At 37.7% G+C, this 26,443-nt stretch overlaps 3 protein-coding genes and 1 long non-coding RNA gene across 8 annotated transcripts in view; 2 read left to right on the plus strand and 2 right to left on the minus strand.

The window, feature by feature from the left end:
- Nucleotides 1-6,525, plus strand: part of tarbp1 (TAR (HIV-1) RNA binding protein 1) — a 28,770-nt gene extending 22,245 nt beyond the window's left edge. Inside the window, exons 22-30 of the mRNA XM_008124169.3 lie at nt 720-869; nt 1,119-1,205; nt 1,577-1,773; nt 2,661-2,742; nt 3,764-3,935; nt 4,161-4,352; nt 4,711-4,835; nt 5,743-5,879; nt 6,195-6,525. Coding sequence (XP_008122376.2) covers nt 720-869; nt 1,119-1,205; nt 1,577-1,773; nt 2,661-2,742; nt 3,764-3,935; nt 4,161-4,352; nt 4,711-4,835; nt 5,743-5,879; nt 6,195-6,360 — 1,308 coding nt within the window. The 3' untranslated portion in view covers nt 6,361-6,525. The remainder of the gene's footprint in view (nt 1-719; nt 870-1,118; nt 1,206-1,576; nt 1,774-2,660; nt 2,743-3,763; nt 3,936-4,160; nt 4,353-4,710; nt 4,836-5,742; nt 5,880-6,194) is intronic.
- Nucleotides 6,526-7,315: 790 nt separating this feature from the next.
- LOC100565552 (cytochrome c oxidase assembly factor 6 homolog) lies at nt 7,316-14,637 on the minus strand. 4 transcript variants are annotated; one of them, XM_062975447.1, is made up of 4 exons: nt 14,504-14,585; nt 11,292-11,480; nt 8,845-8,996; nt 7,316-7,675 (listed from the first exon to the last, which is right to left on the minus strand). In XM_062975447.1, exons 3-4 carry the CDS (start codon nt 8,986-8,988, stop codon nt 7,580-7,582), a joined length of 240 nt encoding a protein of 79 aa, XP_062831517.1. In that variant the 5' UTR covers nt 8,989-8,996; nt 11,292-11,480; nt 14,504-14,585; the 3' UTR covers nt 7,316-7,579. The 4 variants fall into 4 exon arrangements, with proteins under 4 accessions (XP_062831517.1, XP_062831511.1, XP_003215857.1 ...); XM_062975441.1 differs by having other exon boundaries at nt 11,197-11,480; XM_003215809.4 differs by lacking the exon at nt 11,292-11,480 and having other exon boundaries at nt 14,504-14,637.
- On the plus strand, nt 14,591-25,848 carry LOC134297565 (uncharacterized). Its single transcript, XR_010004357.1, has 2 exons — nt 14,591-14,730; nt 25,033-25,848. It is a non-coding gene; the product is annotated as an uncharacterized LOC134297565 (long non-coding RNA).
- slc35f3 (solute carrier family 35 member F3) overlaps nt 22,718-26,443 on the minus strand; it is a 146,659-nt gene continuing 142,933 nt past the window's right edge. For both annotated transcript variants that reach the window (XM_008124177.3, XM_016999219.2), the window contains one exon: nt 22,718-24,558. In XM_008124177.3, coding sequence (XP_008122384.1) covers nt 24,314-24,558 — 245 coding nt within the window. In that variant the 3' untranslated portion in view covers nt 22,718-24,313. The remainder of the gene's footprint in view (nt 24,559-26,443) is intronic.

The raw sequence follows: 26,443 nt of genomic DNA on the forward strand, positions 1-26,443 counted from the left end.
TAGTAATAATAAATCATATGGAATCATTGTAATCAAAATACTATATTATAATTGGAGTGTGTGCATTTAACCAATTAATTTATATCCCCTTCTCTTATGAGAAAATTGAAGTAATTAGTGCCTTTAATCTTGAGTTAAGTTTTGAGGGTCTGAGGCCAGAAAAGAGATTAAAAATGGGGTGTGTGGTGAACCACTGGTGTATAGAATAGTGAAGTCATGAATTACACTTTGGGTCTGTTCACTGACTCATCCTATATAGCACAACAGGAGAAGGCCACATTTGGAGTGTTGTCCACTTTAGCAACTTTTTTCTCGTCTCAAGAGGCTTGAATGGCACTGTAGGGTTGTCTAGAACCATGAAATACACTTGTCTTTTGGTGGAAATATAATACAGTATTTTGTAGCAGATCCTGCTTGTATGTCCGGAATTTTGATCTGCCTTATCCCTTGAGTTAGGATTGACTAATTTCTAACGAGAGAAAATTTTCAGCAGGTTTATTTTATCTAAATGGAAAACCAGTACAAGCCATTCCATCAGACCTGGTTTTGATACAAAATTAGATTTCTGATCTTCCAATACTTTGATTCAAGTTAGTAAAAAAGAAACCTTTTTTTTTTCAAAATTAAGTAGCATCTAAAGAAGATTGTGTGTTGTATGTATGTTTGCCTACTGATGTCAATTTGCAGATTTCTACTGATTTGTAACCTGTGTTTTAAAGGATATTTTAACAAACATTGTGGACAGGATTCTACAAGCTGGACATAGGAATAATCAAGCATCTGTAAAATATTTAATAGAGTGGAATATCATTTTGATTCTGCACAAGTTTCCCCAGTTTCTTCAAAAATTCTGGGATTGCTTTAACTATGTGAGTAACTAATACAATTTTAAAAGCATATCAGTTACTTTAAAGATACAAGTGATCAAGTGGTATTGATTTCTTTGCTTGAATAGGTAGCTTTTACTAATGTGCCTCCCTTCGGCTTACGTTGACACTGTGACTGTGTGCTATTAGAATTTTTAAGCTTCTATATTTTGGAAACATAGATTAGATCTAAATGTAATATAAAAAGTGTAATTAAAATAATTGCAATAACATACATGATTTATTTTTCAGGGCGAAGACCAGCTTAAAACTAGCATTTGCACCTTTTTAGCAGTGCTGTCACATTTTGACATAATTCTCCAAAATGCAGCTGAAAAGGCAAGTTCTTCTGCTTGAGCATAATCAAAATATGTGGAATACAATTCTTTAAACAGAGTAAGAATTACTTTTATTAAATAATAAATATGTTGTGCAGCTTGACTCATGTGAGTAAGTATTTTGGGTGGGATTTTAATAGAAACAGTACTATAATAAAATACTGACTTTGGGACAATAGGATGAAGGGTATTTCTGACCTTTGAATACTTTAATATTGCTTCGTTGGTGATTTAGCATTTAGCTTTTCCATTGTTAAGAATAAAATGCTTTTTATTCAGAAATCAATCAGCAGAATTCTACTCACATGATTGCTTGTCTCATTTTATAGAGATTAAGAAGTATAGACTAAATGATGCTTTTCTCTCTTTTAGATTCCAGCTCTGAAGAAAGCCCTTGTTGTTGTCCTACAGTGGTGTTTCCATCACAATTTTAGTGTTCGATTGTATGCTTTAATCGCTCTGAAGAAAATTTGGGGAATGTGTAAAGCATCATTTGTGAATGATTTTGAAGCTTTAGCTCCAGTTATTGAATGTAGTCTTAATCAAGCGGAAAGCATGCATGGATCGGGGTAAGTAGTACATGTTTTATTTAAAATATCGCCATTACTTTTTGATGGTTATAAATATAACAGTAATCTGAAATTGGGGTGAGAGCAGTGTTCAATATCTCTAATGGATGAATCTATACAAATAATAATAATAAAAAATGTAGCAGATAAAATAAATCTAATATTTTCAAAGAGTGCCTCCTTATTTCTGTAACTATTTCTGTCTCATCTGAGAGAGCATTTGAAACAAGCTCAGCTCAGCAGCTACAGTTTAAGACTAAAATTTATGGTAATTCAAGTGCATACTTCTGTAAATGAAAAAGTTGACTGTTTGCTGCTTGTTTTTAAATGAAGTTTTGCTAAATTCGGTCATCATGGAGACCTCACAAGAGAAATCATTGCAAAAGTAATGCTCCAATTGTGTAAGATGAGGAAGAAGCTTGATCGATTTGCCAGCAAGTCATTTACTACTGAGAACTACCAGCAGCAAAGTGTACAGTTTATATGAAGAAATTAAACACGTTTTAAGGCAAACATTTTCTACCTCTTGTTTTATTTATCAGTCGAATGGAGGCTAGATCAGAACTAAGACTAGAACTTGAAGAGCAGCTAGAAAGGAACTAGATAAGAGCCTCAGGTGTAAAGATACATTGTTAAATAGCGAAGTTTGGACAATCCACATTACAGTATTTCCAGAAAGGCATGTGTAGATCTGCCGCCTTTAATAAAACACTATGGATATCTTAACAGTAATGTCCTTACTTGGGGTGATATTATTATTATTATTATTATTATTATTATTATTATTATTATTATTATAGTATTATGATATTATATTATAAGTGCACTTCTACTTGTACTAATAGAGATTTTTTGGAAATGTTTCCTTATGACAAACCAATCTACAGGAATGCTAAAAGGAATTGGCAACGTATCCAAAAGCACTTCTTCTTTGACAATTTCCATCCACTTAAGGACTACTGTCTTGAGGTATGTACATAATATAGACATTCAGAGTTTTTAAAAGATGCTTTGAGATTAGTCCATTTATTTGTTATGTTGTTGAGCATGCAGGTGTGATGATGGACTATACTGTAAGAATTGATCCTGAGAAGAGCTGGCTTTAAATCTTCACTTAGTTATGAAACTTATTGAGTCAGTTTCTGTCTCAAGCCTAACCTGTTTCATTTCAAAACATTGATTGTTGTGAAAGAAAAACGAAATAATCCTATTTAGTGATCTCTCAGGGGAAAGTTGTGGTGGTGATTTTATAAAAATAAATCCAAAGAAAACTATAGAGGTAAATATTTTGTTGAAATTATTTTGTAGATATTATGGATAGAAAGCTAAAGCTTTAAAATGAAATGGTTCAGATCTTATAATATGCTGTGTCACATTTTCACTGCTTAATCTGAGGCGTTCTGCCTTTGATATGGCCTAATAAGGGGCATGCATGCCCTGCCAAATCTGTGACATTGCAGTATTCACTGTGCAGATAAATGCCTAAGTATGTATGGTTTACAGTTTATTTTGTGTCCTATGAACTTTTAAAAAGCTGCATTCTGTTTGTTGTGAATTATTTCTCAGAGGAGTTCATCAAATTGCCAATTTATTCTTATTGTTGGAGGATTTTAAAATTATAAATCACTTAAATTTTCCTTCCTAAATCCTTGGAATCTATTCCTATGCTTTCAAGCCTTCTTCTACATCTGCAAGATGTATAAACCGGCTTTAAATAAAAAAATGCACATCAATTGGTTGAAGTAGTCTGTGCTGCATGGAGTCTTTTGTACTGTACAAGGCTGAATATAACATTTTTCACAGGGAATGAAAAATAATGACTAAGACTATGCCTTGTACATATGTATTGTGAGCATGCAGTTAAGAGAAAATTAAATAAGCCCACTTGGCTACCATTAAATTCAGTGGAATCTAGGTTCACGTAAATCTCAGTGCGAGAGATTTAGGCAAATACATTTTAGTTAATAAAAGTCGATGTTTTTCTTTGCAGACAATATTTTTCACCTTGCCGCGTCTGTCAGAAATTGCTGAGGAGGAGTGGATTTCTCTCTCTAAATTTAAAGCGTTCACAGACCTCCCATTGAGCTCAACTTTTCCATGTTCCCATTCTTGCACTGCACTTCTTGATCTAAAGCCAAGCAACTGGTGCCAGCAAGATAGGGGTAACTGCAGTTTATATTTTATTCTTTGTTAAATAATGTGTGCTGACTATTTTACTGTATCAATTTCATACATTTAGACTAAAATATATAATTCTGTTACACTTAAACATTCTCATTCTTAAACAGAATAAAGAAAAGGTCTGTCCTAACCAATGCAAGTTCAGAAATGTTAGGGTTTTCAGGACACTCTTTGTTACATTGAAATAACAAAGCTATCTTTTTCAGGTTTGAATTCATCCAAATCAAGTAATGAAAGAGAATGGACTGATGTTCAGAAAAAAATTATCCCCTGGAAGGACAGTATACCAGATGTTGATCTAGAGCTTGTATTTCAAGATCGGGCTACTAAACTTTGCAAATCAAATAGTAAACTGATTGTAGTGGCTTCTCTCCTTGATAAACCCACCAATTTAGGAGGTAAGATTTTTAAAATATGTGTGTATGTGCCTTCAAGTCGCCTGGTGTCTTATGGCAACCCTATACATTTCACAGGGTTTTCTTAGGGAACAAATACTTGGAGGTGGCTTTCCTGGTTCCTTCTAAAATTTAGCATATAGCACCTGGTATTAATTGACAGTCTTCCGTGGTGGTCCTATTTAGTTTTTAGAATCAGATTGGATCTAGAGTCTTTCTAGGTATTTAGATCCTGCTTACAATCTTTTAAATACTGAACAGGATACTAACCAATAGTAAATCATGCTGTGGTGTTTGTGAATAATATAGTTTTAAGATATTCATAGATCGCACATACTGAAAGTGTTCTGCTCATTTGTAGGCTTGTGTCGTACATGTGAAATATTTGGTGTCTCTGCTCTAATAGTTGGCAGCATTCATTACATACATGACAAACAATTTCAGTACCTCAGTGTTTCTGCTGAACAATGGCTTTCTCTTCTTGAGGTGAGTAAAGAAAAGTAAATTAATTTGCTATAGATTCCTCAGATATCTGTTGCTGGTTTCCATAAACATACCTTGTCTAACTGCTTCTTGGGTGAGGTTTCCAATACTTTGATTATTTAAGTAGCATTAAATGTAATAAGAGTTCAAGTTAGCATTTTCCAATAGCATTCGAATTGTAATCAGCCTTGGTTCCCATATTGGGAAAAAGGCAAGATATGAAATAAATAAATGAAATGAAATATAAGAGATACTCATGTATTAAGTCTGAATATAAACATTGTGCCTAAGTCTAGCAACAGATGAGGCCTTCCATTCCAGCTGCCACTGCTGTGGCTTTAAAGGAAGTATAAGAGAGGCAGACACATGGGTCCATTAGCCCTCATTACCAGCAACAAAAGAAAGATTAGTTTCTGCTGGACTTCATCTTTCCCTTCCACCCCCTTTCTTTATGCTTCTTGTATTATTTAGATTGTAATCTTGAGGGCAGAAAGCTGTGGAATCAACAATATGTAAACCTTAAGCTATTCTGAGAGCCTTTTGGGCTAAAGGGCAGGGTACAAAAACTTGATATAAATAGCTGGGTACTGTGGCTTGTCAAGGGATAAGGGCAGTGAGAGCAGGGTATTGGTTCATGCCTTGATTTGAGATTTTAGAAATATTTCACTGACCTTTCTCAGAAGTATAAGACATAGATCACCAGCCTGATCTAGCAGGATTTTTCTTTTGTTCATATTGATAAAATATTGATAAAATATAGCGGTGTGGCAGAATCAGTCTTTGCAAGAATAATTTAACTTTTGATATCAGCCTTTTGAAGAATAAAACTATGTTCTGATGTATGACACATCTGTAATACACTGATTTTTTATTTTAAAAACATCGACTCATTTCACTTTCTAAAATGCAGGTTAAGCCATTTCAGCTCGCTGATTACTTGGAGCAGAAGAAAATTGAAGGCTATACTATAATAGGTGTTGAGCAAACAGCCAAGAGTTGTGATCTAACAGAATACAGCTTTCCAGAGAAATCTCTGCTGCTGCTCGGGTAAATTAGAAAAGCGTTCTTAGTCACATGTTTTCCCAAGTACCTGTTTCATAGTCAAAGCTGAGAATTGCACAGCTAGAGCATGGAAAATTCTTGTTATGATACCCCCTTAACTATTTACTGTAAGGCAAAAGGTGGCAATATTTTTTTAGAGACATTTCTTTTTGGTTAATGGAAATAGGGGGAGGCTGCTTGCAGCAACTGAACCAGGTACTTTCTGTACAGACCTATATTCTGAATATGGAATACAGTTACTTATGTGTTTGGTTCCTTAATGCTAACTGGAATGCATATTTGTGGTTTTCTTCTGGTCAGAAATGAACATGAAGGAATTCCTGCAAACCTGATTCAGCAGTTGGATACTTGCGTGGAAATTCCACAACAAGGAGTTATTCGATCACTTAATGTCCATGTAAGTGGAGCTCTGCTTATCTGGGAATATACTCGGCAACAGATTGTCAAAGAGAAAGAATCAAGATGAATGCAGAGTTATTAAAACTGCCGCTCTGATGGTGCTACAAAATCCAAGGAGTGATTATAAATACCACTTTTCATGCTTTAGATTTTGTAAAATCCCTTTAAAAATAATGTAAATGCCTTAATCATGACTGATTAAAATTATTCAATAAATGCCCTTTTAATACAAGTTTGTTGGTGCTTCTGTTAAACCAAAGAATGGCGTTGTCTGTAGACACCTTGAGTCATGTGGCCAGCATGACTGCATGGAGCGCCATTACCTTCCTGCTGGAGCGGTACCTATTGATCTACTCACATTTGCATGGGTCTAACAGTGGGAGCTCACCTCATTCCCCAAATTCGAACTGCCAACCTTTCGGTCAGCTAGTTCAGCAGCTCAGCAGTTTAATCTGCTGCACCACCTGGAGTTCAGGCTTCAAAACATAACCATTAGTTACTCCATGAGTGAGCTCAAATGACTCTTAACACAACTAGCAACCTTTCACTTACTGGTGCAGAATTAAACTGAGGCAAGCTGTACTGTTCCTCTGCCTTTGTGTGGTGAGCCTCTGTTTTGTGCTCACACTGAACATAGTCCAAGGTGTATTAGTTCCACGTGGTTGCAGATGCCATGCGAGGAGTTCATAAGAAGCCATCAGCTTAAGAATATGATCTTGGACCTGAGGTTTTATGCTTGCATATGCCCAATTAAATTTTGATTCACAATGAATACCCCCCAACACACACAAATACATAAAATACTGGATCAAGCTGTATATATAAACCATCCAAACAGTACTGTAAGCATAACAGCTGCTGTTTGGTGAAGATTAAGTAGCAAGGTAATTGTGCACACTCAGTCAGTCGCTGTCTAGCAGAACTGCACAAACTATTCAGCTTTCTCTTTAAGAAAAGAACATCCAAGATGCATGTGAAAGCCCCAATAAGAGGGAAAGCAGCACAAAAAGAAACGTGATGGATTCAGAGTATTACTTAGTTTAATCAGCACACCTATTTATGCTGTATTAGTGGTGGCAAATATTCAGTCATTTTATAGTGAGTGTGCCTCTTTTCTTCAGAAAGCACTTTCAAGAAAGGTGAGCTTCAGCCTTCGTATTAATACCAGATAAACACTGGCTTGCACTTTATTTAGATGTCACTGTCCTTTACTGCTGTTGACACTCTAGGTTTCATGCTGCTGCTGCTGTTGCTGCTACTTCTGCAACCTCCTTTGTGGCAAAGAGCTATGATGTCTTGGTTGTCTGTGAAGGCTGAAATTCTCCTGTTTCCAACTGTGCTTTATATTTTAAATAATCTCTTCTTTTATCAAAGTATTTAACCTGTTTTGAATAAGATCATTGTTAGGAAAACCACACTAACAGCGGGATTCTAGTGTAACAAGAAAAACCTAAACCATCTTTGACTATTGTTTCATTAATAATTATATTAGTTATATCTATATTGAACAGCTCACATGAGTTCCCATTTTATATTCATAAGAGTCCTGTGAGATACAGTTATGACAGAATGCAATAAAAGTGACTATCCCTAAGTCAAGCCAGTCAGTTCCATAGTTCAATGACAATTAAAACCTGGATCTTCTAGACCAGTCCAACAATACCACCATACCACTTTAATTTTCATGCTGATATTGTTAATGTTGGAAATGTCGCACTGGAAGATGAGCAAATGGCTGTCAGCAGGACTATTCAAATCGTGTTACTTGTGTATTTTTTAAAATACTGAGGAAAATACCTGAGGCTCACAGAATAATGGTTACTGACAGAGTGGTCATTGTGTAGCAAGGAAGCTTAAATATGAGATTACACATATATTGGGATTAAATCTAGTTTATTTTTATTTATTTTATTTATAACCCACTTTATCTCTCCTGAAGGAGACCCAAAGCATCTGAGTTGCAATTATGGTTAGTATCCTTTCAGCTAGTACATTTGTCCTATATTCCATCCAAAAGCCTCCCATACCTGGGAACTGTCAAGCTTCAGGAGGGCCTGCTACTGCTATTGTTCCTTCCTGCCCAGAGGAAAGTGGCTGCACTCCATTCCTCCCAGCTGAAATTAGCTATTTATTGTCTGATTACCCCCCCCCCCCCCGCTATTTGTTTCCTTTCTAAACAGAAGCCCCTCCCATCGCTTGACAGCAGCTGGGTGATGGGAGCTGGGCAAACAGAGCTATATACCCATGTAAGAACTCGCATCTGTTGAACATCTTACCTGGTGTTAGCCACAACTGTTTTGTGAATGTCCACTGTCAGTAAAGTAGCTGTCACTTTTAGTACACATGCCTCAGACTACCTAACATTTCATATATCTGATGATGTGGACTATGAAATCTTCTATCAAAATATGTGTTTATCTTCAAGGCGCCACATTCTTTTAAAGTTATTGTTAATGAGGAGCTATAGTTGTATCAGGAGACAGGAAGATAATTCAATTTCTATGAGTTTATATACCCAATAAATCATATTTGTACACCAAGTGGTACTTACCCACTGCTGTGGACATGCTTTTACAAAAGAGCACCTAAGCTTCTCACATTTAAATGCATCCTCCGTGCTTTCATCTAAGCACTTCCAATATTCATCCCGGGCTTCCCAGCACACCTTCCTTTCCTTCATTGATGGTGCTGACATTTCTGTCACTAGGAACAAAAAAAAAAAAACAAAAAAAAACAGCTTCCATTTCTCAATGGCTTATGAAATTCCATAATTTAGACAAGTTGCCATTTTACACCACACTATTCAGAAGTAAGTTCTGCTATGGAGTTCACTAGTAACACCTTCCAGCAATATGCTTAGGAATTTGGAAATAACATAAATCTACTTGAAAGCCACTATGTTCAATAGAGTATGCTCACCAGTATATCTGCATAGGATATGAATATTAAGTGAGCAACGGGAACAAGGCGATCCACAAAGCTAACTTAATTAGTCATTATGTTTTACCTTCACAATAACTCTAGGGCTGGATGATTTAAGAAATAGTAACTTGCCCCAAATGAAGCAGTGAATTTGTTGGGGATAAAAACCTCAATCTCCATTTAGTCTGATACTCTTAAGAACTGGTCCAAGTGATGCTTCAAAACCAACATCAGAATCTAAGCATCACCAGATAGATTTAGATTTACAGCCTTCTCTAGCAATTTGATTCTGTACTGAGTGTCAGAAAGGTTGCTGGAATCTGTTTCAATGTTGACAATGCAGCCTTATCACATATTTGCATTTACTCATAAATGGAGATATCAATCTTCACTTGTTCATTCTTGTGATTTACAGAGGAACTAAAGGTTTCCAGCATCAAATTTTAAGTACCTCAAAACACCTACAAATCCCAGAATTCTATAAGATGGAACCACTAACAATTAAAGTAGCATAATTGAACAATGTAAACAAGAGCATTTTTGCATTAAAATATACTTTTTTTGGGGGGGGGGCACAATTGATGAATTGTTGCTTGGAATTTTAAGACTGCTCCCATTTACTACTTAACACTGCATTAACAAACAGCATACTAAGCTGTACTGAACTCAGAATCTCTACAAAAGCTTACAATCCATATTAAGCACCCAAGATCAGATTGTTAGATATATGTTTGTAAGAAGCTTGTAGGCATCTAATGCTAGGGATTTGCTATATTCTCCTTCCTTTTTAGCATTACTAGTCCGACAGATTATTTTACATGTGACCAATGTGAACTACAGAAAGGTGAATTTCTATGCCTTCACTTAGGAAAAAAAGAGGGAAGCACTAAAACTTCACATGTTGCTGAACATTCATCAGTGTTAGGTTGCACAGTGAATGCTGGGGGATATTGGGGACTCTAGGATCTCGAAGACCCCATGTTCCTCAGCCACTGCAGATCTTATCCTGTCAAAAAGAGCAAAAAGAGCACCTGCAAAGCACAAAGGGCCCACACCAGGGATGCCAGAGGGTGTTACCCTCCAGATCTAGGTCAATCAGCTTGACAGGCTCAAAAGACACGCAAAATGACACAGGTGTTTCTTGATCAAGCAGAAAAAATATTTATTACAAAAAGTTTAGAAAAAACAAAGTACTACAGAAAACTCACACAGGTATGAAGTGCTTTCTACAAAGGAGGGAAAATGACTGACACTAGAACAATGGCTTATCTCAAGTAGCTAGTATCATCTCATGACCTTTCTGCCCAATGAGAAATTTACAACTCTCTAAATTGCTCAAAGGGCAGGGGCGTGGCTCGGTTTGCACAGTTTCCTATTGACTAATTAAGGAGATATCACACAAAAGGGACCTTCTGTCCATGCGCTGACCACCCCAAAGCACTCCTTGGTGTTGGGAACCTGCACAATCTTTTCTTAACCAGGCACTTTGAAAAATTGAGGGTTTCCAACATATAATAGACCAAATATATTCAGAAAATAGGGCACCATTTATAATTAACTATTCGGGTATCAAACCTTTTAGTATTAAGCAAGGAGCAAAGCAGGGTTCCCCTCTTTCCCCTCTACTATTTATATTAGTTATGGAATTAGGAAAGATGCAATTAGGAAAGATGAAGAGATACAAGGAGTGGGTGTGGACAACAAAATCGAAATCAGCCTATTTGCGGATGATCCAAATCAGCATATTTGCGGATGATACGCTTTTGACAGTTTAAATAAATTACAGGCTTAAATATTAATCAGAAGAAAACAGAGGTATTGGCAATAAACTTGGAGGGAAAGGATAAAGAGAAAATAGTGGATCATTTAAGGTCAAGATTAAAAGCAATATTAGGTACTTGGGAGTCAGGGTATCCATTAACTACTTAGTTTAAAAAATTAAATTTCGAAAGACTATTCAGGGAAATTCAAGAAAGCTTACTGGAATATAAAAAAATTAAATCTTTCATGATTCAGCAGGAGCCTCCGGTGGCCTAGGGGATAAAAGCCTTGTGACTTGAAGGTTGGGTTGCTGACCTGAAGGCTGCCAGGTTCAAATCCCACCCAGGGAGAGCAGGGATGAGCTCCCTCTATCAGCTCCAGCTCCATGCGGGGACATGAGAGAAGCCTCCCACAAGGATGGTAAAACATCAAAACATCTGTGCGTCCCCTGGGCAACGTCCTTGCAGACAGCCAATTCTGTCACTCCAAAAGTAACTCCGGTTGCTGCTGACACGAAAAAAAAAAATGGTTCAGCAAATTGCCATTTTTAAAATGAAAGTATTATCTAAATTCAACTTTCTTTGTAATATTTTACCCATTAAATTACCAGATGTTGACCTTAAAATGGCATAAAATAGTCAACAAGTTTTAATGGAACTAGAAGATCTAGGCTAACAAGAGGTTTATGGTATATTCCTCTGAAATTAGGGGGATTGGGAATACCAAAGTTAAAAATTTATTATCATATGCATATAATAAAGGAAGTGTTTGCTGCTCTCGGAACCTAAGTTAATCTGGCGAGAACTTGAAGGCAAATGCTGGCTAGGAGATTATAGGGAAATGTTTTTTATATCAAAAATAGGTAAAGTAATTAAGGGTATAAGAATAACCTGGCTAAAGATGTTAGAGATATGGGTTAGCTAAAAAATAAGATATGGCCAGGAGTTTCTCCCCTAACCCCAATAGTCTTATTGGAGAATTTCCCGGAAGATTTGAGAATCAAAGTTAAGAATGGACGTGGAAACTACTTTCTTGGAAGGAATAGATACAAAATTCAAAGAGTAAATTTGACAAGTTGGAGCAACAAGGTTTTTTAATTGGGTTTGAAAGACAGCAGTTATATAAATAGAAAAATAACTGGTTAGGTAGAAACCTTATATGTAGAAAAAGAAATAAATATGAAAAATGGCCATGTAAACTTAAAAAGCAAGAATTGTCTGGGAAATGGCTAACTGGTAAAATATACAATGGTTTAGTAGGTGAGGAAATAGGCTTGAAGTTGTTAGAAAAGGTATGGGAAGGAGATCTAGGGCAATTAATGGATCTTGACTGGAAAAAGATTCTAAAGTGGACAGTGGTTAAGAATCTGTTGATAAGATTAAAAGAAAATGTATATATAGTCATATGGAGATGGTATATGACACTGGTTAAATTACACCAGATGGATAAGAAGCACAGTAGCCACTGCCGGAGATGTGGCATGTATAAAAGGACATCTTTTCATTTATGGTGGGAATGTCCCCAGCTGAAGAATTTTTTGAACAAGATATTTAAGGAAATTGGTACTATTACAGGACTAAACATTGCCCCAGATGCTAGGTTAGCATTACTAATGGAAACCACAAAGCTGAATTTAGAAATGGAAAAGAAAGAATTTGTGATTATTCTATTTACAGTGGCAAGGCTTATAATCTTAAGGAATTGAAAGATAATAACCAATATCACATTGAAAGCATGGTATGGGGAGGTATGGAAGTTAGCTTTAAGTAACAATTTATCAATTGAAATAAGGGTGCTTAGAGGGGAAATTAAAAGTTCAGAATTTGATTCATATTGGTTAGTTTTCATTAAATACATCTTAAGAGAGTAACAAGGGAAAACAATGCAACCTTATTAGACAAGAATTCTGTATACATTCATTTATTTATATATTAGAGGCGAAGGAAATGGTACTTCACTACATACTTCACTACCTCCAAGGATGCCTGCCATAGATGTGGGCGAAACGTCAGGAGAGAATACTTCTGGAACATGGCCATACAGCCCGGAAAACATACAACAACCCTGAAATGGTAGTTGTTCAGGCCTAGGTGGTGGGTCTAAGTGTTTGTAAAACGTACATTATTTTGTATAGTTTAGATTGAATGTTGTTAATTTAAATGAAAAAAGGAAAAATTGAGGTGTTTGGGTCAGAAATTCCAGAAGCATTCCCTCCTGATATTTCACCCACAACTATGGCAGGTATCCTTAGAGGTTGTGAGGTCTGTTGGAAACAAGTAGGGTTTATAAATCTGTGAAAGTGAAAAAAAGGAGGAAAAATGGAGGCGTTTGGATCAGAAATCAGTAGGTATATTCTGTATATGCATCATGTTTTCTAGGAAAGGAGTCCTGCTCTACTCCTTGTATTTAAAATTTGTCAGGAAATAGATTACATTTTGTAACACGATTTTTGTTCCTGGGTCATAAATGTCATTTCTTCATTGGTTCTATCACAAAAACATGGAAAACGTTTATTAAACTGCAAAAACTTTTATTTCTGTGGGACATCCTGCAGCACATTTGATTATAGGTAAAGGTTTCCCCTGACGTTAAGTCCAATCATGTCTGACTCTGGGGGTTGGTGCTCGTCTCCATTTCTAAGCTGAAGAGCCGGCATTGTCCGTAAACACCTCCAAGGTCATGTGGCCGCATGACTGCATGGAGCACCATTACCTTCCCGCTGGTACCTATTGATCTACTCACGTTAGCATGTTTTTGAACTGCTAGGTTGGCAGAAGCTGGAGCTAACAGTGAGCGCTCACTCCACTCCCGGGATTTGAACCTGCGACCTTTCGGTCTGCAACTTCAGCAGCTCAGTGCTTTAACACACTTCGCCACTGGGGCTCCCTACATTTGATTATAGTTTTCCAATTAATATCTCATAGGGTCTCAACCAATTCAACATACTCTCTTGACGTTTCACTCACATCTATGGCAGATATCCTCAGAGGTTGTGAGGTCTGTTGGAAACTAAGCAAGTGGGGTTTAAATATCTGTGGAATAATGTCCAGGGTGGGAGAAAGAACTCTTGTCTGTTTGAGGCAAGTGTGAATGTTGCAATTGATCACCTTGATTAGCAATGAATACCCTTGCAGCTTCAAAGCTTGGCTGCTTCCTGCTTGGGGGGGAATCCTTTGTTGGGAGGTGATTAGCTGGCCCTGATTGTTTCTTGTCTGGAACGTCAGCAGAGAATGCTTCTGGAACCTGGCCATACAGCCCGCAAAACTCACAGCAACCTAGTGATTCCGGCCTTCTACAACACATTCAACTAGTTTGGAGCTGCCACAAAAACGACATTTATGGAGTATGACAGCTACTTACAAAGTAAGCACTGCACAATTAGATAGGAAATAACTTTCAAACTAGGAACGGGGTTCCCCCCCCCCCCATTTTGTTACACATTGTCATATAATCCGAATTCAGAGTACTCAAAAGTGTTACTGCCGCTTAAAGAGGGTCCCTTTCCCTCGGCCGCCGCCTTCACTTACCGACGCACTTCCGCTTGAACTGCCGGATGTAAGGCAAGCTGACCCATACCGGAAGCGTGCGACTGCTCGAGCCGAAGCGCAAGTACTGTAGGAGGAGAAGAGAGAAGAGGGCGCTGCGGTGCTCACTGCGCGTGCGCACCTTCTCAGCGGAAGTGTCGCTTGGTTGCTAAGAGACGCGCCGGCCCCCTCGTCTCCCTCTGGAAAGGCTGAGGGAGTTCCTTACAAAGGTAATCCGCCCGTTCTTCAACCCTCTCTCTTTGTGTGATCCTGCGCCGTTCTGTGACCCAGCTGCTTAGGAGAGGTTGCTAACTTCCATATGGCAACATCATGAATAAGAAGGTGCGTCGACATGCACCCTAAGTAATCTTGGCTTTAGAGAGAGTTCAGGCCTGAGGTGTTCTAGGCTCCATTATTATTATTATTATTATTATTATTATTATTATTATTATTATTATTATTATTATTATTATTTTGTGGATTTAATCTGAATTGTTTTTTTTTAATACTAATGATGTTTAACACTGTTTTAGCATTTGTATATTTTAAATTGTATTGTAATGCTTTTAATGTTAGCCGCTTTGCGTCTCCTTACGGAGAGAAAAAGCGGGATATAAATAATAATAGTAATGATAATTTTCCATGTGTAACTCCCCGTGGTGCAGCGGGTTAAACCATTGAGCTCCTGAGCTTATTGACGGGGAAAGGTCGGTGGTTCGAATCCGTGAAGCGGGATGAGCTCCGCTGTTAGCTTCTGCCAACCAAGCAGTTCGAAAACATACAAATGTGAGTAGATCAATAGGTACCACTCCAGTGGGAAAGTGAGGGCACTCCATGCAGTCATGCCGGTCACATGATCTTGGAGGTGTCTACGGACAACAAGGGCTCTTTGGCTTAGAAATGGAGATGAGCACCAACCCCCAGAGTTGGACAAAACTAGACTAACGTCAGGGGGAGAAATTTACCTTTAATTTTTAATGACTTTTTGTCTTTTCTGCCCAAGAGGGCTCGCGCCTCACCAAACTACAAATCCCAAAATCCCATAGCTTTGAGCCATGCCAGTTAAAATAGTGCCAAACTACAACATTACTTCTACTTCTGCATTTCAGATCAAAATAGATGCCTCACACAGAAGCTGTTTATTTATTTATTTATTTATTTATTTTTGTGTCAAAAGCATTGCATAATAAATAAGTTTAAAACTGTGTTGTTGTATGTCTTTTGGGCTGTGTGGCCATCTTCCAGAAGTATTCTCTCCTGACATTTCGCCAACATCTATGGCAGGCATCCTCAGAGGTTGTGAGCTTCGGGGGTGAGAAGGGTGGAATGTAAATGCTATAAATAATAGCATTTACATACCTCACAACCTCTGAGGATGCCTGCCATAGATGTGGGCGAAACGTCAGGAGAGAATACTTCTGGAACATGGCCACACAGCCCGAAAGACATACAACAACCCTGTGATCCCGGCCATGAAAGCCTTCGACAACACAAGTTTAAAACTGATAAAATAAAGGGATCACAAGCAGCTAAATAGTTTTAGATTAAAAACGGGCAACAGAAACTGCATTCTCTGTAGTTGTGGGCAAGCATATAGATGCGGAGTTGTTTGTTCTGCTCCATAGCTGCACAAGATGGGAAAGCCTATACCTTTGTATCTGTTGTCCCTCCTGCCATTGTTATAATTGGCATTGAATGTTTGCTGTATATGTGTTCTGTGATCCACCCAGAGTCCCCTTCGAGGGTGAGAAGGGTGGAATGTAAATGCTATAAATAATAAATAAATAATATTTGACAGTCTGAGGTGGCAGATATTAGAACAGCAGCTGTTCCTGGTCCATTCCCCCCTTTTGGATGATAAAAAGGGCACGTGCCTAAACTAACCCACTCTTCTCAGGTATAGAGGAGGTACTGAAACAGAAGGAATTGGCCAGGGCAAACCAGTTAAATTCTATATGAACCTGTTATTTGCCTCAGATAACAAACATCTGGGTTCAGCTTGGACATGATAACCTTTTGGTCTATTTGGATATTAAAGGGACTGATGCCTAGTATTGATTTGACATAAAAGGCTAATTTTGAATTGACATAGATTAGTTTTTGGGAATGCAAGAACAGATTTACTCTCTAGAATAGCAAGCTATGAACCTTGGGCACCTTTACTTTCTACCGGTGGCATAATATGAAGGAGTGACTTGTGTTTCTATGGGAACCAAGGCATAGCAGTTTTGAATTCTCTTGAATTCTCATAATATTTTTGTGAGGGCTGCTCTTTCATGTTTGTGACTCCCAAAACTGCAGTAAGACACTACATTTTGACTTTAGCTGATGCTAATATATTTCCCCTAATTTCCCCTAATAATGAGTATCTTTGAGTTTTACAAACAGGCAAAATGAATCTAGGATAAGGAGCTGCATTTAGCATTCACTACTTGTCAGTATTTGTAATCTAAAGGGTTGAAAAGAGGTACGACATAATCCCTTGGATATCTCTAACCAGTTTATGATACTGCAGAATTGGCAAAGAACCAGGAATTGGCAAGGATTTTGTCAGAATTAGAAAATTCTATTGGAATGTTGTTGCTATGAACCCCCATCCATTCCCACCTTGATTATAAGTGTAAACAAATTTTATGTCCTATAAATACCATAAACATCCAATGACTCATTCAAAATAAACGAAATCCAGGTTAAAAATCCTTGAGCTCCCTGTAGTTTTCACCACTGGGCTGTATGGTGATAACAATACATATTCTGACTGCAGCTGTGAAAAACAGAGCCTGCACCACGTATCGCTTTCAACAAAGATGTTCACATTTTAATAAAGCTGAATGTAGAATATAACTGATTCAGCTTTTCATTACATGTAGCAAACCTCTCTCATTTTTCAGTAGCCATTGTGTTTCATTAGTATTCAAAGTGTTTCATTTGAGGGCAGCTTTGCTCTCGTGTTTATTTTGTGCATAGTTCCTTTCGTAAAGTCGCATGCTGAGTTGGCAGTCTTCATGCTGAGCATTGCCTGTAGACATAAATGTTCCTTAGATCCAATATAACCTACAATTGGCACAAAGTGTAAAGGATAGCCCAAATACTTATAAGAAACCAAAGAAGATTAGGTGGCTAACTAGAATTCTATATAGGTTTGCTCAAAGGTAACTTGACCTGTTTGTCGGAAAACGGGTATTTTGTTTCCTTTACAATTTTTGGTTTACCAAGTAGAATTTTTGATTCTGATCACATAAATAACTTCAAAATTGTTACACCATGTAAGGTTTCTGCAAAATGGCCAATTTTATTTTATAATTATTGTGAAATTATGAAACATTTTCTTTCTCAGCAGTAATTTGCATGATTTTTTAGATTGCCCATTCTTTGACAACCATAACCAACATTATGTAACATGTAACGGAGATTCAGCCTGTTAAAAAATCACAAAAATACATTTCTAATCATGTAGAAACTTGCTTGGGTAGTAGAGCTTCTGAGTGAAGTGAAATATCCATGAGGATGGGCTGCTGCAACGAAAAGCTTGACTACTGTATGTATTTTCCTAAGACGTTTTACAAACTTCATTTTCTTTAGTGTACACAAGAACAAGATATGTGCCTAATCTACATTTGAACACTTTTGAAGGAGCTGAAATGTGAACAGTTTTTCTTTGATCCTTGTGTGCACTTCATTTGGATTTATGTACACTTCAATAAGCAAATGGTTCACAGCTTTCATCTGAACTATGCGGATTAATTCTGGCAGTTATCCTAGCAGGCTGGGTAAGCATTAGCTTAGTAGTAGTAGTAATAATAATAATAATAATAATAATAATAATAATAATAATAATAATAAGGAGAAGACCTGGCTATGGCTCACGAATGGGACCCTGAAGACGGAGACAGAAGGCCTGATCCTTGCAGCCCAGGAGCAAGCCATCAGAACAAATGCAATTACAAACAGAGGCACAACTATGTGGCCTAAATGATTCATTGGAACTTATGCCTCAAGTACCACCTCCCAGCAGTAAAGAACTGATGGGATCATAAACCTGCAAAAGTATTGGAAAATGAGCACGCAAAAATATTGTGGGACTTCCGAATTCAGACTGACAAAGTTCTGGAACACAACACACCAGAAATCACAGTTGTGGGAAAGAAAAAGGTTTGGATCATTGATGTTGCCATCCCAGGTGACTGTTGCATTGATGAAAAACAACAGGAAGAACTCGGCCGCTATCAGGACCTCAAGATTGAACTTCAAAGACTCTGGCAGAAACCAGTACATGTGGTCCCGGTGGTGGTGGGCACACTGGGTGCCATGCCAAAAGATCTCAGCCAGCATTTGGAAACAATAGACATTGATAAAATTACGATCTGCCAACTGCAAAAGGCCACCCTACTGGGATCTGCGCGCATCATCCGAAAATACATCACACAGTCCTAGACACTTGGGAACTGTTCGACTTGCGATTTTGTGAAACGAAATCCAGCATATCTATCTTGTTTGCTGTGTCATATTATTATTATTATTATTATTATTATTATTATTATTATTATTATTATTATTAATAATAATAATAATAATAAGCAGCACACTGGTCCACGTTGTTAGATTACTTTTTCAAATAAATGTCGAAACAGCTTTGAACTAGCAGCAAATAGAATATCCGCGTTCAGCCTTTTTGTCTGTCATTGAGATCTTGCTGACTAATAGGATGTTACATAACTCATTTCTCACATGGCTGAGCTAAATTTCCTGAGCAAGACTATTTGTCTATGTGTATTTTTCATCCATGCACATATTCCATCTAGCTTTTAATGTAAGGTATACCTAAGGGAAAAGGGAACCTGTAGAAAACGTATTATGGCTATGGGATGATTGTGAGCAGGCAATTATCATGAGTGGCACATGCTCCACATGCATCTTACAATGATGGTGCTGCTTAAAAAGGAATTATCTTGTTTTGCAAAATGTCAGCTCAATCCTTTTCTTTGCGGTGTATTACTGCAACGAGAAGTCCCTCAAGGATTTGTCAATCATTATGTTGCCTGGGCACCTCTGCACAATGGCAAGCATTGTAGAAGTACTAGAAGAGGAGACTGGATGCACCTCTGATGACAAATATGTTATCTTGGGGTTATCAAACTTGGGGTTGATCTCTGAAAGCTTGTGATTTTTTGTTATACTTTGCTTAGAGGGAAGGGACAGCATAATATGTGAAGAATGCGGTCACCTGCACATTAATTTGGCAGTTGATCTTATACTGAAGCCACTTGGCTCATGAGAAAAGATATGCAAGAGAGAATGATATCCTTTAGACCAGAGTTGCTCAAACTTTTCTACTCGGGACGCTTCTTGGCTCAATAATTGTTATGTGATCCCTAGTATATGAAATAGGTATAGGGTTGTTGTATGCTTTCCGGGTTGTATGGCCATGTTCCAGAAGTATTCTCTCCTGACGTTTTGCCCACATCTATGGCAGGCATCCTCAGGTTGTGAGGTATGGAGAAACTAAGCAAGGAAGGTTTATATATCTGTGGAAAGTCCCGGGTGAGAGAACTCAATTGACAGACCCAGTCTTTTAATCTTGAACACGCCTATCTGTAATTTTATAATGCGTTTTATGAATGTTTTATGTAAGTTAATTTTTAACTGATTTATAGTGTATTGTACAGGTTTTATATGTGTGTTTTATTGTAAGCTGCCCTGAGTCCCCTGTTGGGTGAAAAGGGCGGGATATAAATATTGTAATAAATAAATAATAATAAATAAATAACTCTTGTCAGTTGGAGGCCAGTGTGAATGTTGTAATTAATCATGTTAATTAGCATTGAATAGCTTCATCTCCTGGCTTCTTCCTGCCTGGTGGAATCCTTTGTTCAGAGTCATTAGCTGCCCCTGATTGATTCAAGTCTGGAACTCCTCTGATTTCAGAGTGTTGCTTCTTATTTACTGTTCTGATTTTTGAGTTTTTAAATACTGGTAGCCAGATTAATACTGGTAGCTCTGAGGATGCCTGCCATAGATGTGGGCGAAATGTCAGGAGAGAATACTTCCAGAACATGGCCATACAGCCCGAAAGCATACAACAACCTTGTGATCCCTTGGACAACACAAAATAGGTATAAAATCCAAACATTTACTGATAACAAATCAGCATTTGGAAGACTTGCTAAACAGGCTGATTTTCCTTTTCCTTTCTATGAAGTACAAAGTCCACTGTAAACACTGCACAACAGATTAGTGTAAATGTCTAAAACAGTCATTAAGTGATGTTCAGAAACTTTTCGTCGTCGTCTCACTCGTTCAGTCGTTTTCGACTCTTCGTGACCTCATGGACCAGTCCACGCCAGAGCTCCCTGTCGGCCGTCACCGCCCCCAGTTCCTTCAAGGTCAAGCCAGTCACTTCAAGGATACCGTCCATCCATCTTGCCCTTGGTCATCCTCTCTTCCTTTTTCCTTCCATTTTCCCCAACATCACGATCTTCTCCAAGCTTTCCTATCTTCTCATGATGTGGCCAAAATACTTCAGCTTTGCCTCTAATATCCTTCCCTCCAGTGAGCAGTCGGGCATTATTTCCTGGAGTATGGACTGGTTGGATCTTCTTGCGGTCCAAGGCACTCTCAGGATTTTCCTCCAGCACCAGAGTTCAAAAGCATCTATCTTCCTTCAAAAACCTTTACCGTTGACAAATTTTTCAGGACCTCAACATTGAGCTAAGGGGGCCCCTTTGTGGGTCAGGAACCACAGCAGCACTAAAGACCACTTCTTCACAGTCCGATATGGGGTAAACAGTTTTTGTTCCTATCTGCCAGAACTAGCACCATATTTGTGTGTATTGATTTCACCTGTCAACTCCAAGTTCCCAACTAATATTTTACAATTACTGTGTCTTGTGTTAAGTTTCTGTAAAATGTATACAGGACATGTTTCACATAACCTTTTAAACATTAATTTCTACTGTTTTGCACATGGAACCTTTGGGCTGATTTAAACCTTTCAATTGTCTCTCTCCCAGACGATAACTACCTTCTCATGACTACTACTAGTTTTGAATCAAAATAGGTAACTGTCAAAACAATGAATATTATTTGATGGGTGAGGCTGTGATCAATGCCCAATCATTATAGCCAGTGGAGCAGATCAGTTAATTTTGACTGGATTATCCTCAGTCAGACTATAAATTCTTTTGGAAATCCCCAGTGGATTATAAAAACCATGAAACAAAAGAATAATATTGATAAAATGTGTACAGCGATGAAATTAGGAATCATTAAAACAATGTATGCGGACAGATGAAGAGAATTTAATTAACTATACAAAAATTATCATAACATTCTCTAACTATAAAATATCTAACGGAAGACCCAAGATAATTTACATTCATTCATAATTTGATATCTTATTAAAGCTTCTAATTAATTACTTTTTAGATTGGCCACTCAATTCATTTTAGGCTGGCTATGAAAAGGAAGGATTAGAGCTATGTCAAGATGAGTGTTTTCTTCTTTTGTTAACAGTGGTCTATAGTGATCTGTAGGAATCCTTAAATTAACAAAGGAGATGCACAAGTAAGGGTTTGTGGCTATAACCCACAGTGTCTTCCTCCATGAATGAGCTGAAAGCCCCAGTCAGACAAACCAGAAGTTTCTGGGAAAGTTTACTAGTCAGACAAACCAGACTTTTCTGGGAAAGTTTAGAGAGTAAATAAGGAGTCAATATACCAAAGTTTTACTATTAATATACAAAAACTGAACTAAGTGGTAGTTCCTGGGGAAAATAATAGAAAAAAGGGGGGAAAGTGGCATGGCACGTGTTTCTTTTCCCAATCTGCATGTAGGATGGGGATGGTTCCATAGCAACATCATTACTTAATTATGCAATTGTTTTATATGTTTATTTTTTTCTTTAAAAAAATCCCATTTATGGTGGAATAAATGGGATGGTGCAGAAAGCAAATACAGGAGCTGCTAATAGAGTAAAGGTGCAAAAAAGTCTCCTGTTACTCTTATTATTTTTCTGAGCAAGGAGAAGTGGCTTTAGAAGAAAACGGCCTGAATCAACCAATCAACACACTTCAGCGGCACTTTCCTCTCCCCTGGCATTCAATAAGAACTTGGCCAGTGAGTGTTTTTTTAATCTCTCATTGGTCACTTTGCACAAGAACGAAGTTGCTCAAGTAAAATGTTCATGCGACAATAGGAAGGCAGAGCAGAAGCCACTGACATGGTATGAACTTTCCGTATTTTTATTAGTTTTGTCAAGCAGATAATTGAATCCAAAACTGATTCAATAAAAAGTCAAGAAGTGAACGCCACCCCCATTTGACACACAAAAATGCCACGGAGACAGCAGATACCATTGGGATTATGGCAACATTTCAAAATAGCTTTTTCTTTTTTTATGCAGCAATGTAAACTTCAAAAATAGTAAACTATAACATTTGCCATTTTCTTTGTACACATCATATGGTCTATCACAGATAGAAATTTAATGGCAAACCTAAGTTGTAGAAGTAAACAGCTTGGTGCTTACAAGTTTTGTAAAAAGTGTTAGACAGATGGAAATATCTTGTATGTCCCCTTTTTTTAAAAAAAGGTTGACAGCAATGGAATAAAAGCCAGTGGCATTTCACCTCTTGGTCCTTGATATTCTTGCTATAGTACATATCACAAATTGTGTTCCTCTGTAAGTGGCTGCTAGCTTTTATTATGAATTTTTAAACAAGGATTTTGAAAAGAGGGTGTGATTCTCTCCTCACTGACAGTAAGACAGTTCAGGAGGAGTTGATTCCACCTGAAAAGCCCATAGGAATGGGAAGCAAATCTCACTGTTGAAAAAGACCTTGTACTCCGCCCAAGTGTTCAGCACTCCCATTAATCTGTGGCTTAAAGCAGGCACTCATTGATTTCTTTGGGAGTTTCAAGAGCACTGTGTTTGCAGAACACTCTCTTCACATTGTAAGACTAACACAAGCAACTTGCAGTGTGACCTACTTCTACACAGACAGTGGACTAGAATTCTGTAGAAGGCACTATATATTTTCCCTTGCATGAGATTAAGCATGAATTGTAGTCATGCACAATTAAAGATTTGATGCACAATCCCCTGAGAACTTTCCCAGCATAAGTTCCATTGAGACGGATGAGAGGTGTACAGGAGCACTGCTGGACAGCTGCCATTCATTTCAATGGAGCTTTTACAAGAGAAATTCCTGGCTGATAGTGCCCTTGGTACCCTTGACTGCTTCCCCTCTCATGCTTTAAGTGCAAAACTTAGCATTTTGTCCTTGCTTTTGCTCTGGCACCAAGTGCAGTTAGCTTAACTAATCAATCCCCCCATGCCCATTAATATCTTCTTTTGGTTTATTTGAAAACGTTTATAATACAGCTCTGTTAAAAAATAAGCTTACAATAGCATAGCATCTCCCTGTTTCCCCCCTCTCTATTTTATTTATATATATATTATAATATATATATATTTGCAAATCACAGTGTGCGATGTGTCATTCATGTACCTAATGTTCAAAATATATGCCCTGCTTCTCATGATGACTAATCATTAAAACTCATATATGCAAATATTATTCATTTATACATTACATTCATTTAAAAAGAGGGTTTTTTGCCTTTTCAAAGTGAAAGATTTGATGTGAAACAGTGCAAGCAATTTTGGACATGCTGAAACCCAATGCCATGGGCTCTCTTATTATCAAAACTGTACATCTATGTACACTATGTATTGAACGTATGTGCTTTGCAAGAAAAGACCTGTGAACCATAGCATACAATGTTAAAAGTTTCCATTAAAAAAAGATAACATTAATGTGAAAATGATGACATGGATGGGCGTGTTCTCCTGCTTTTATTTTGTAATCCAGAAACAATGTCTCCATTTCCCTCTGGTATCTCTTCCTTCTTTCGAACTTTGAGACGTGTAAGGAGCTTTATTAACCATTCATCCCACTCTTCTGGTAAAAGGAGCAGGAGGAAACCCAGGCCAATGATGACTATGGCAATCACGCGGAAGCTGTTGAAATCAATGCCACTTGAATAGTGATCCACAACTGTATGAAACATTAAACAGATATCATTAGTGGGAAGGAAGTCTACAGAATACCATATCTGATAGCAAAAGTACCCAAGCAAAACTAATCAAATTGAAGACCACTAGTGATACTCAATTATATATATACGGTATTCTGATCACAAGCTTAAATGTAGACAGCTAGTTTCGAGGCGGCCAAAGGATTTTTGAACAGTTAATGCCTCATATTTCAACCCCCTTTTAGTTTCAGAAGTAATTTGCTTTGCCTCTCTAACATGGTGGAGAGACTGTTGCTCTTTTGAGAACAAAATTATATTGTGTGAATGGAAATAACTGTGTAGTTCTTAATCCTGACGAGTTACAGTCCAGTCATTGTCAATTTGGATGCTTCAGTTAAGTGACAGCAATATTATTTCCAATGAGAACATGAGATTATAGTTTTAGAATATAATCAATGTTCTCAAGATGTCTTGATATATTATTAATATTTCAGTATTGCTGAGCAACAGAGGCAGTCAGAGGGTGAGAGCTCTACCTAAGAACTTCTGCCTGGGGCCAGCCTCACCAAACAAACTGGGCGCGGCCCCCACAGCTGTACTATTCCACCAGAAGCCAGCAGCAGATAAAAATGCCATCACTTGGACCCAGAGCCTGCTTTGCTGAGCAACTTCTACCAAAGAGACACCTCACCATCACAAGAAAAAACACCCCTATCTACTTCCCCAAGGACCTCATATCACAGTTTACACCGCCCGCCCTCCATGAAGACCTGGGCTTTGCCTGAACAGTATCCAGAGGAGTATTTGTGATGGTCTGGGAATCTTTGGGGGGGGGGGGCAAAAAGACTGGGGCTAGACATCATGGGGAGGGAATTGGGAGGCAGGTGGGGGAGGGGAATGGTAACCAAACCTTTTTAACTTGGCCCTTTTAACTTGTGGAATTGTGCAATATAGTAATTCTAATTCAGACAGCACTTCAAACACTCTGACACTACATCTGCCCTGTTGGTTTATTGCAAATTGCCTTTTTACATTTAATGTTTTAACTGTTTACTAATATTAGATATATTAGTAAACATGTCCTAAATGTTTGATTTATATATTTAAATTTCTATATTTGTTAGTTTTGAGTTGTTCGATAAGTACACCCGATAATGTTCATTTTATTGTTTATGATTTGATCAGTCATGTTTTCTAATGTATGGTTGGCATTTTGCCATTATGTTGTAAACCGCTTTGAGTCCCCCCAGGGGTGAGAAAAGCGGTACATAAATGCAGTAAATAAATAAATAAATAAAATATAGTACTAATTTTCTGCCTGGATTCTACATCTTTAAGGAAAGGAGCTCTTGAGAACACCATCCTTGGTAGAGACCCAATTTTTGCACCCAGATTGTGGAATGCATTCCCATCCCTTTGAGATTTGATCTTTTTTTTTATCTCATTGCTTTTAGGAATATTCATCTATTCCATATGGCCTTTTAAATTATTCTAAGGCTCACTCATTACTGGAACGATACTTAGGGTACTATTGTTTAATCTATTTTTAGATATGTGTGCCTGCTACCTTTAGATATGTATGCACTGGGTTTTTAATAGAAAGACGGGACAAACATATTGTACATATTAATAAAACAGATGGTAATAGGCATCCTGTCAGTTACTTAGGAAGGTGTACCTCCACTGTATGCCTGCATAACTTTTTTCTGCTCATTACAGAAATATTTCCAAGCCATGGATGGTTGAATTCATGGGTACAGAATCTGTGGATACAATGGGCTAACTGTATAATATAGTACAAGTATTCTAAAAAGCAATATCAACAAGGAGGAAGGCAGCCCAACATCCCTCAGAGTTAAGGACTGGCTGCTGAGAAAGTCCTTTCATTTGGCTCATTAGCTGTGC

Source organism: Anolis carolinensis, chromosome 1 (assembly GCF_035594765.1).
Source record: "Anolis carolinensis isolate JA03-04 chromosome 1, rAnoCar3.1.pri, whole genome shotgun sequence".
NCBI classification, from domain to species: Eukaryota; Metazoa; Chordata; class Lepidosauria; order Squamata; family Dactyloidae; genus Anolis; species Anolis carolinensis.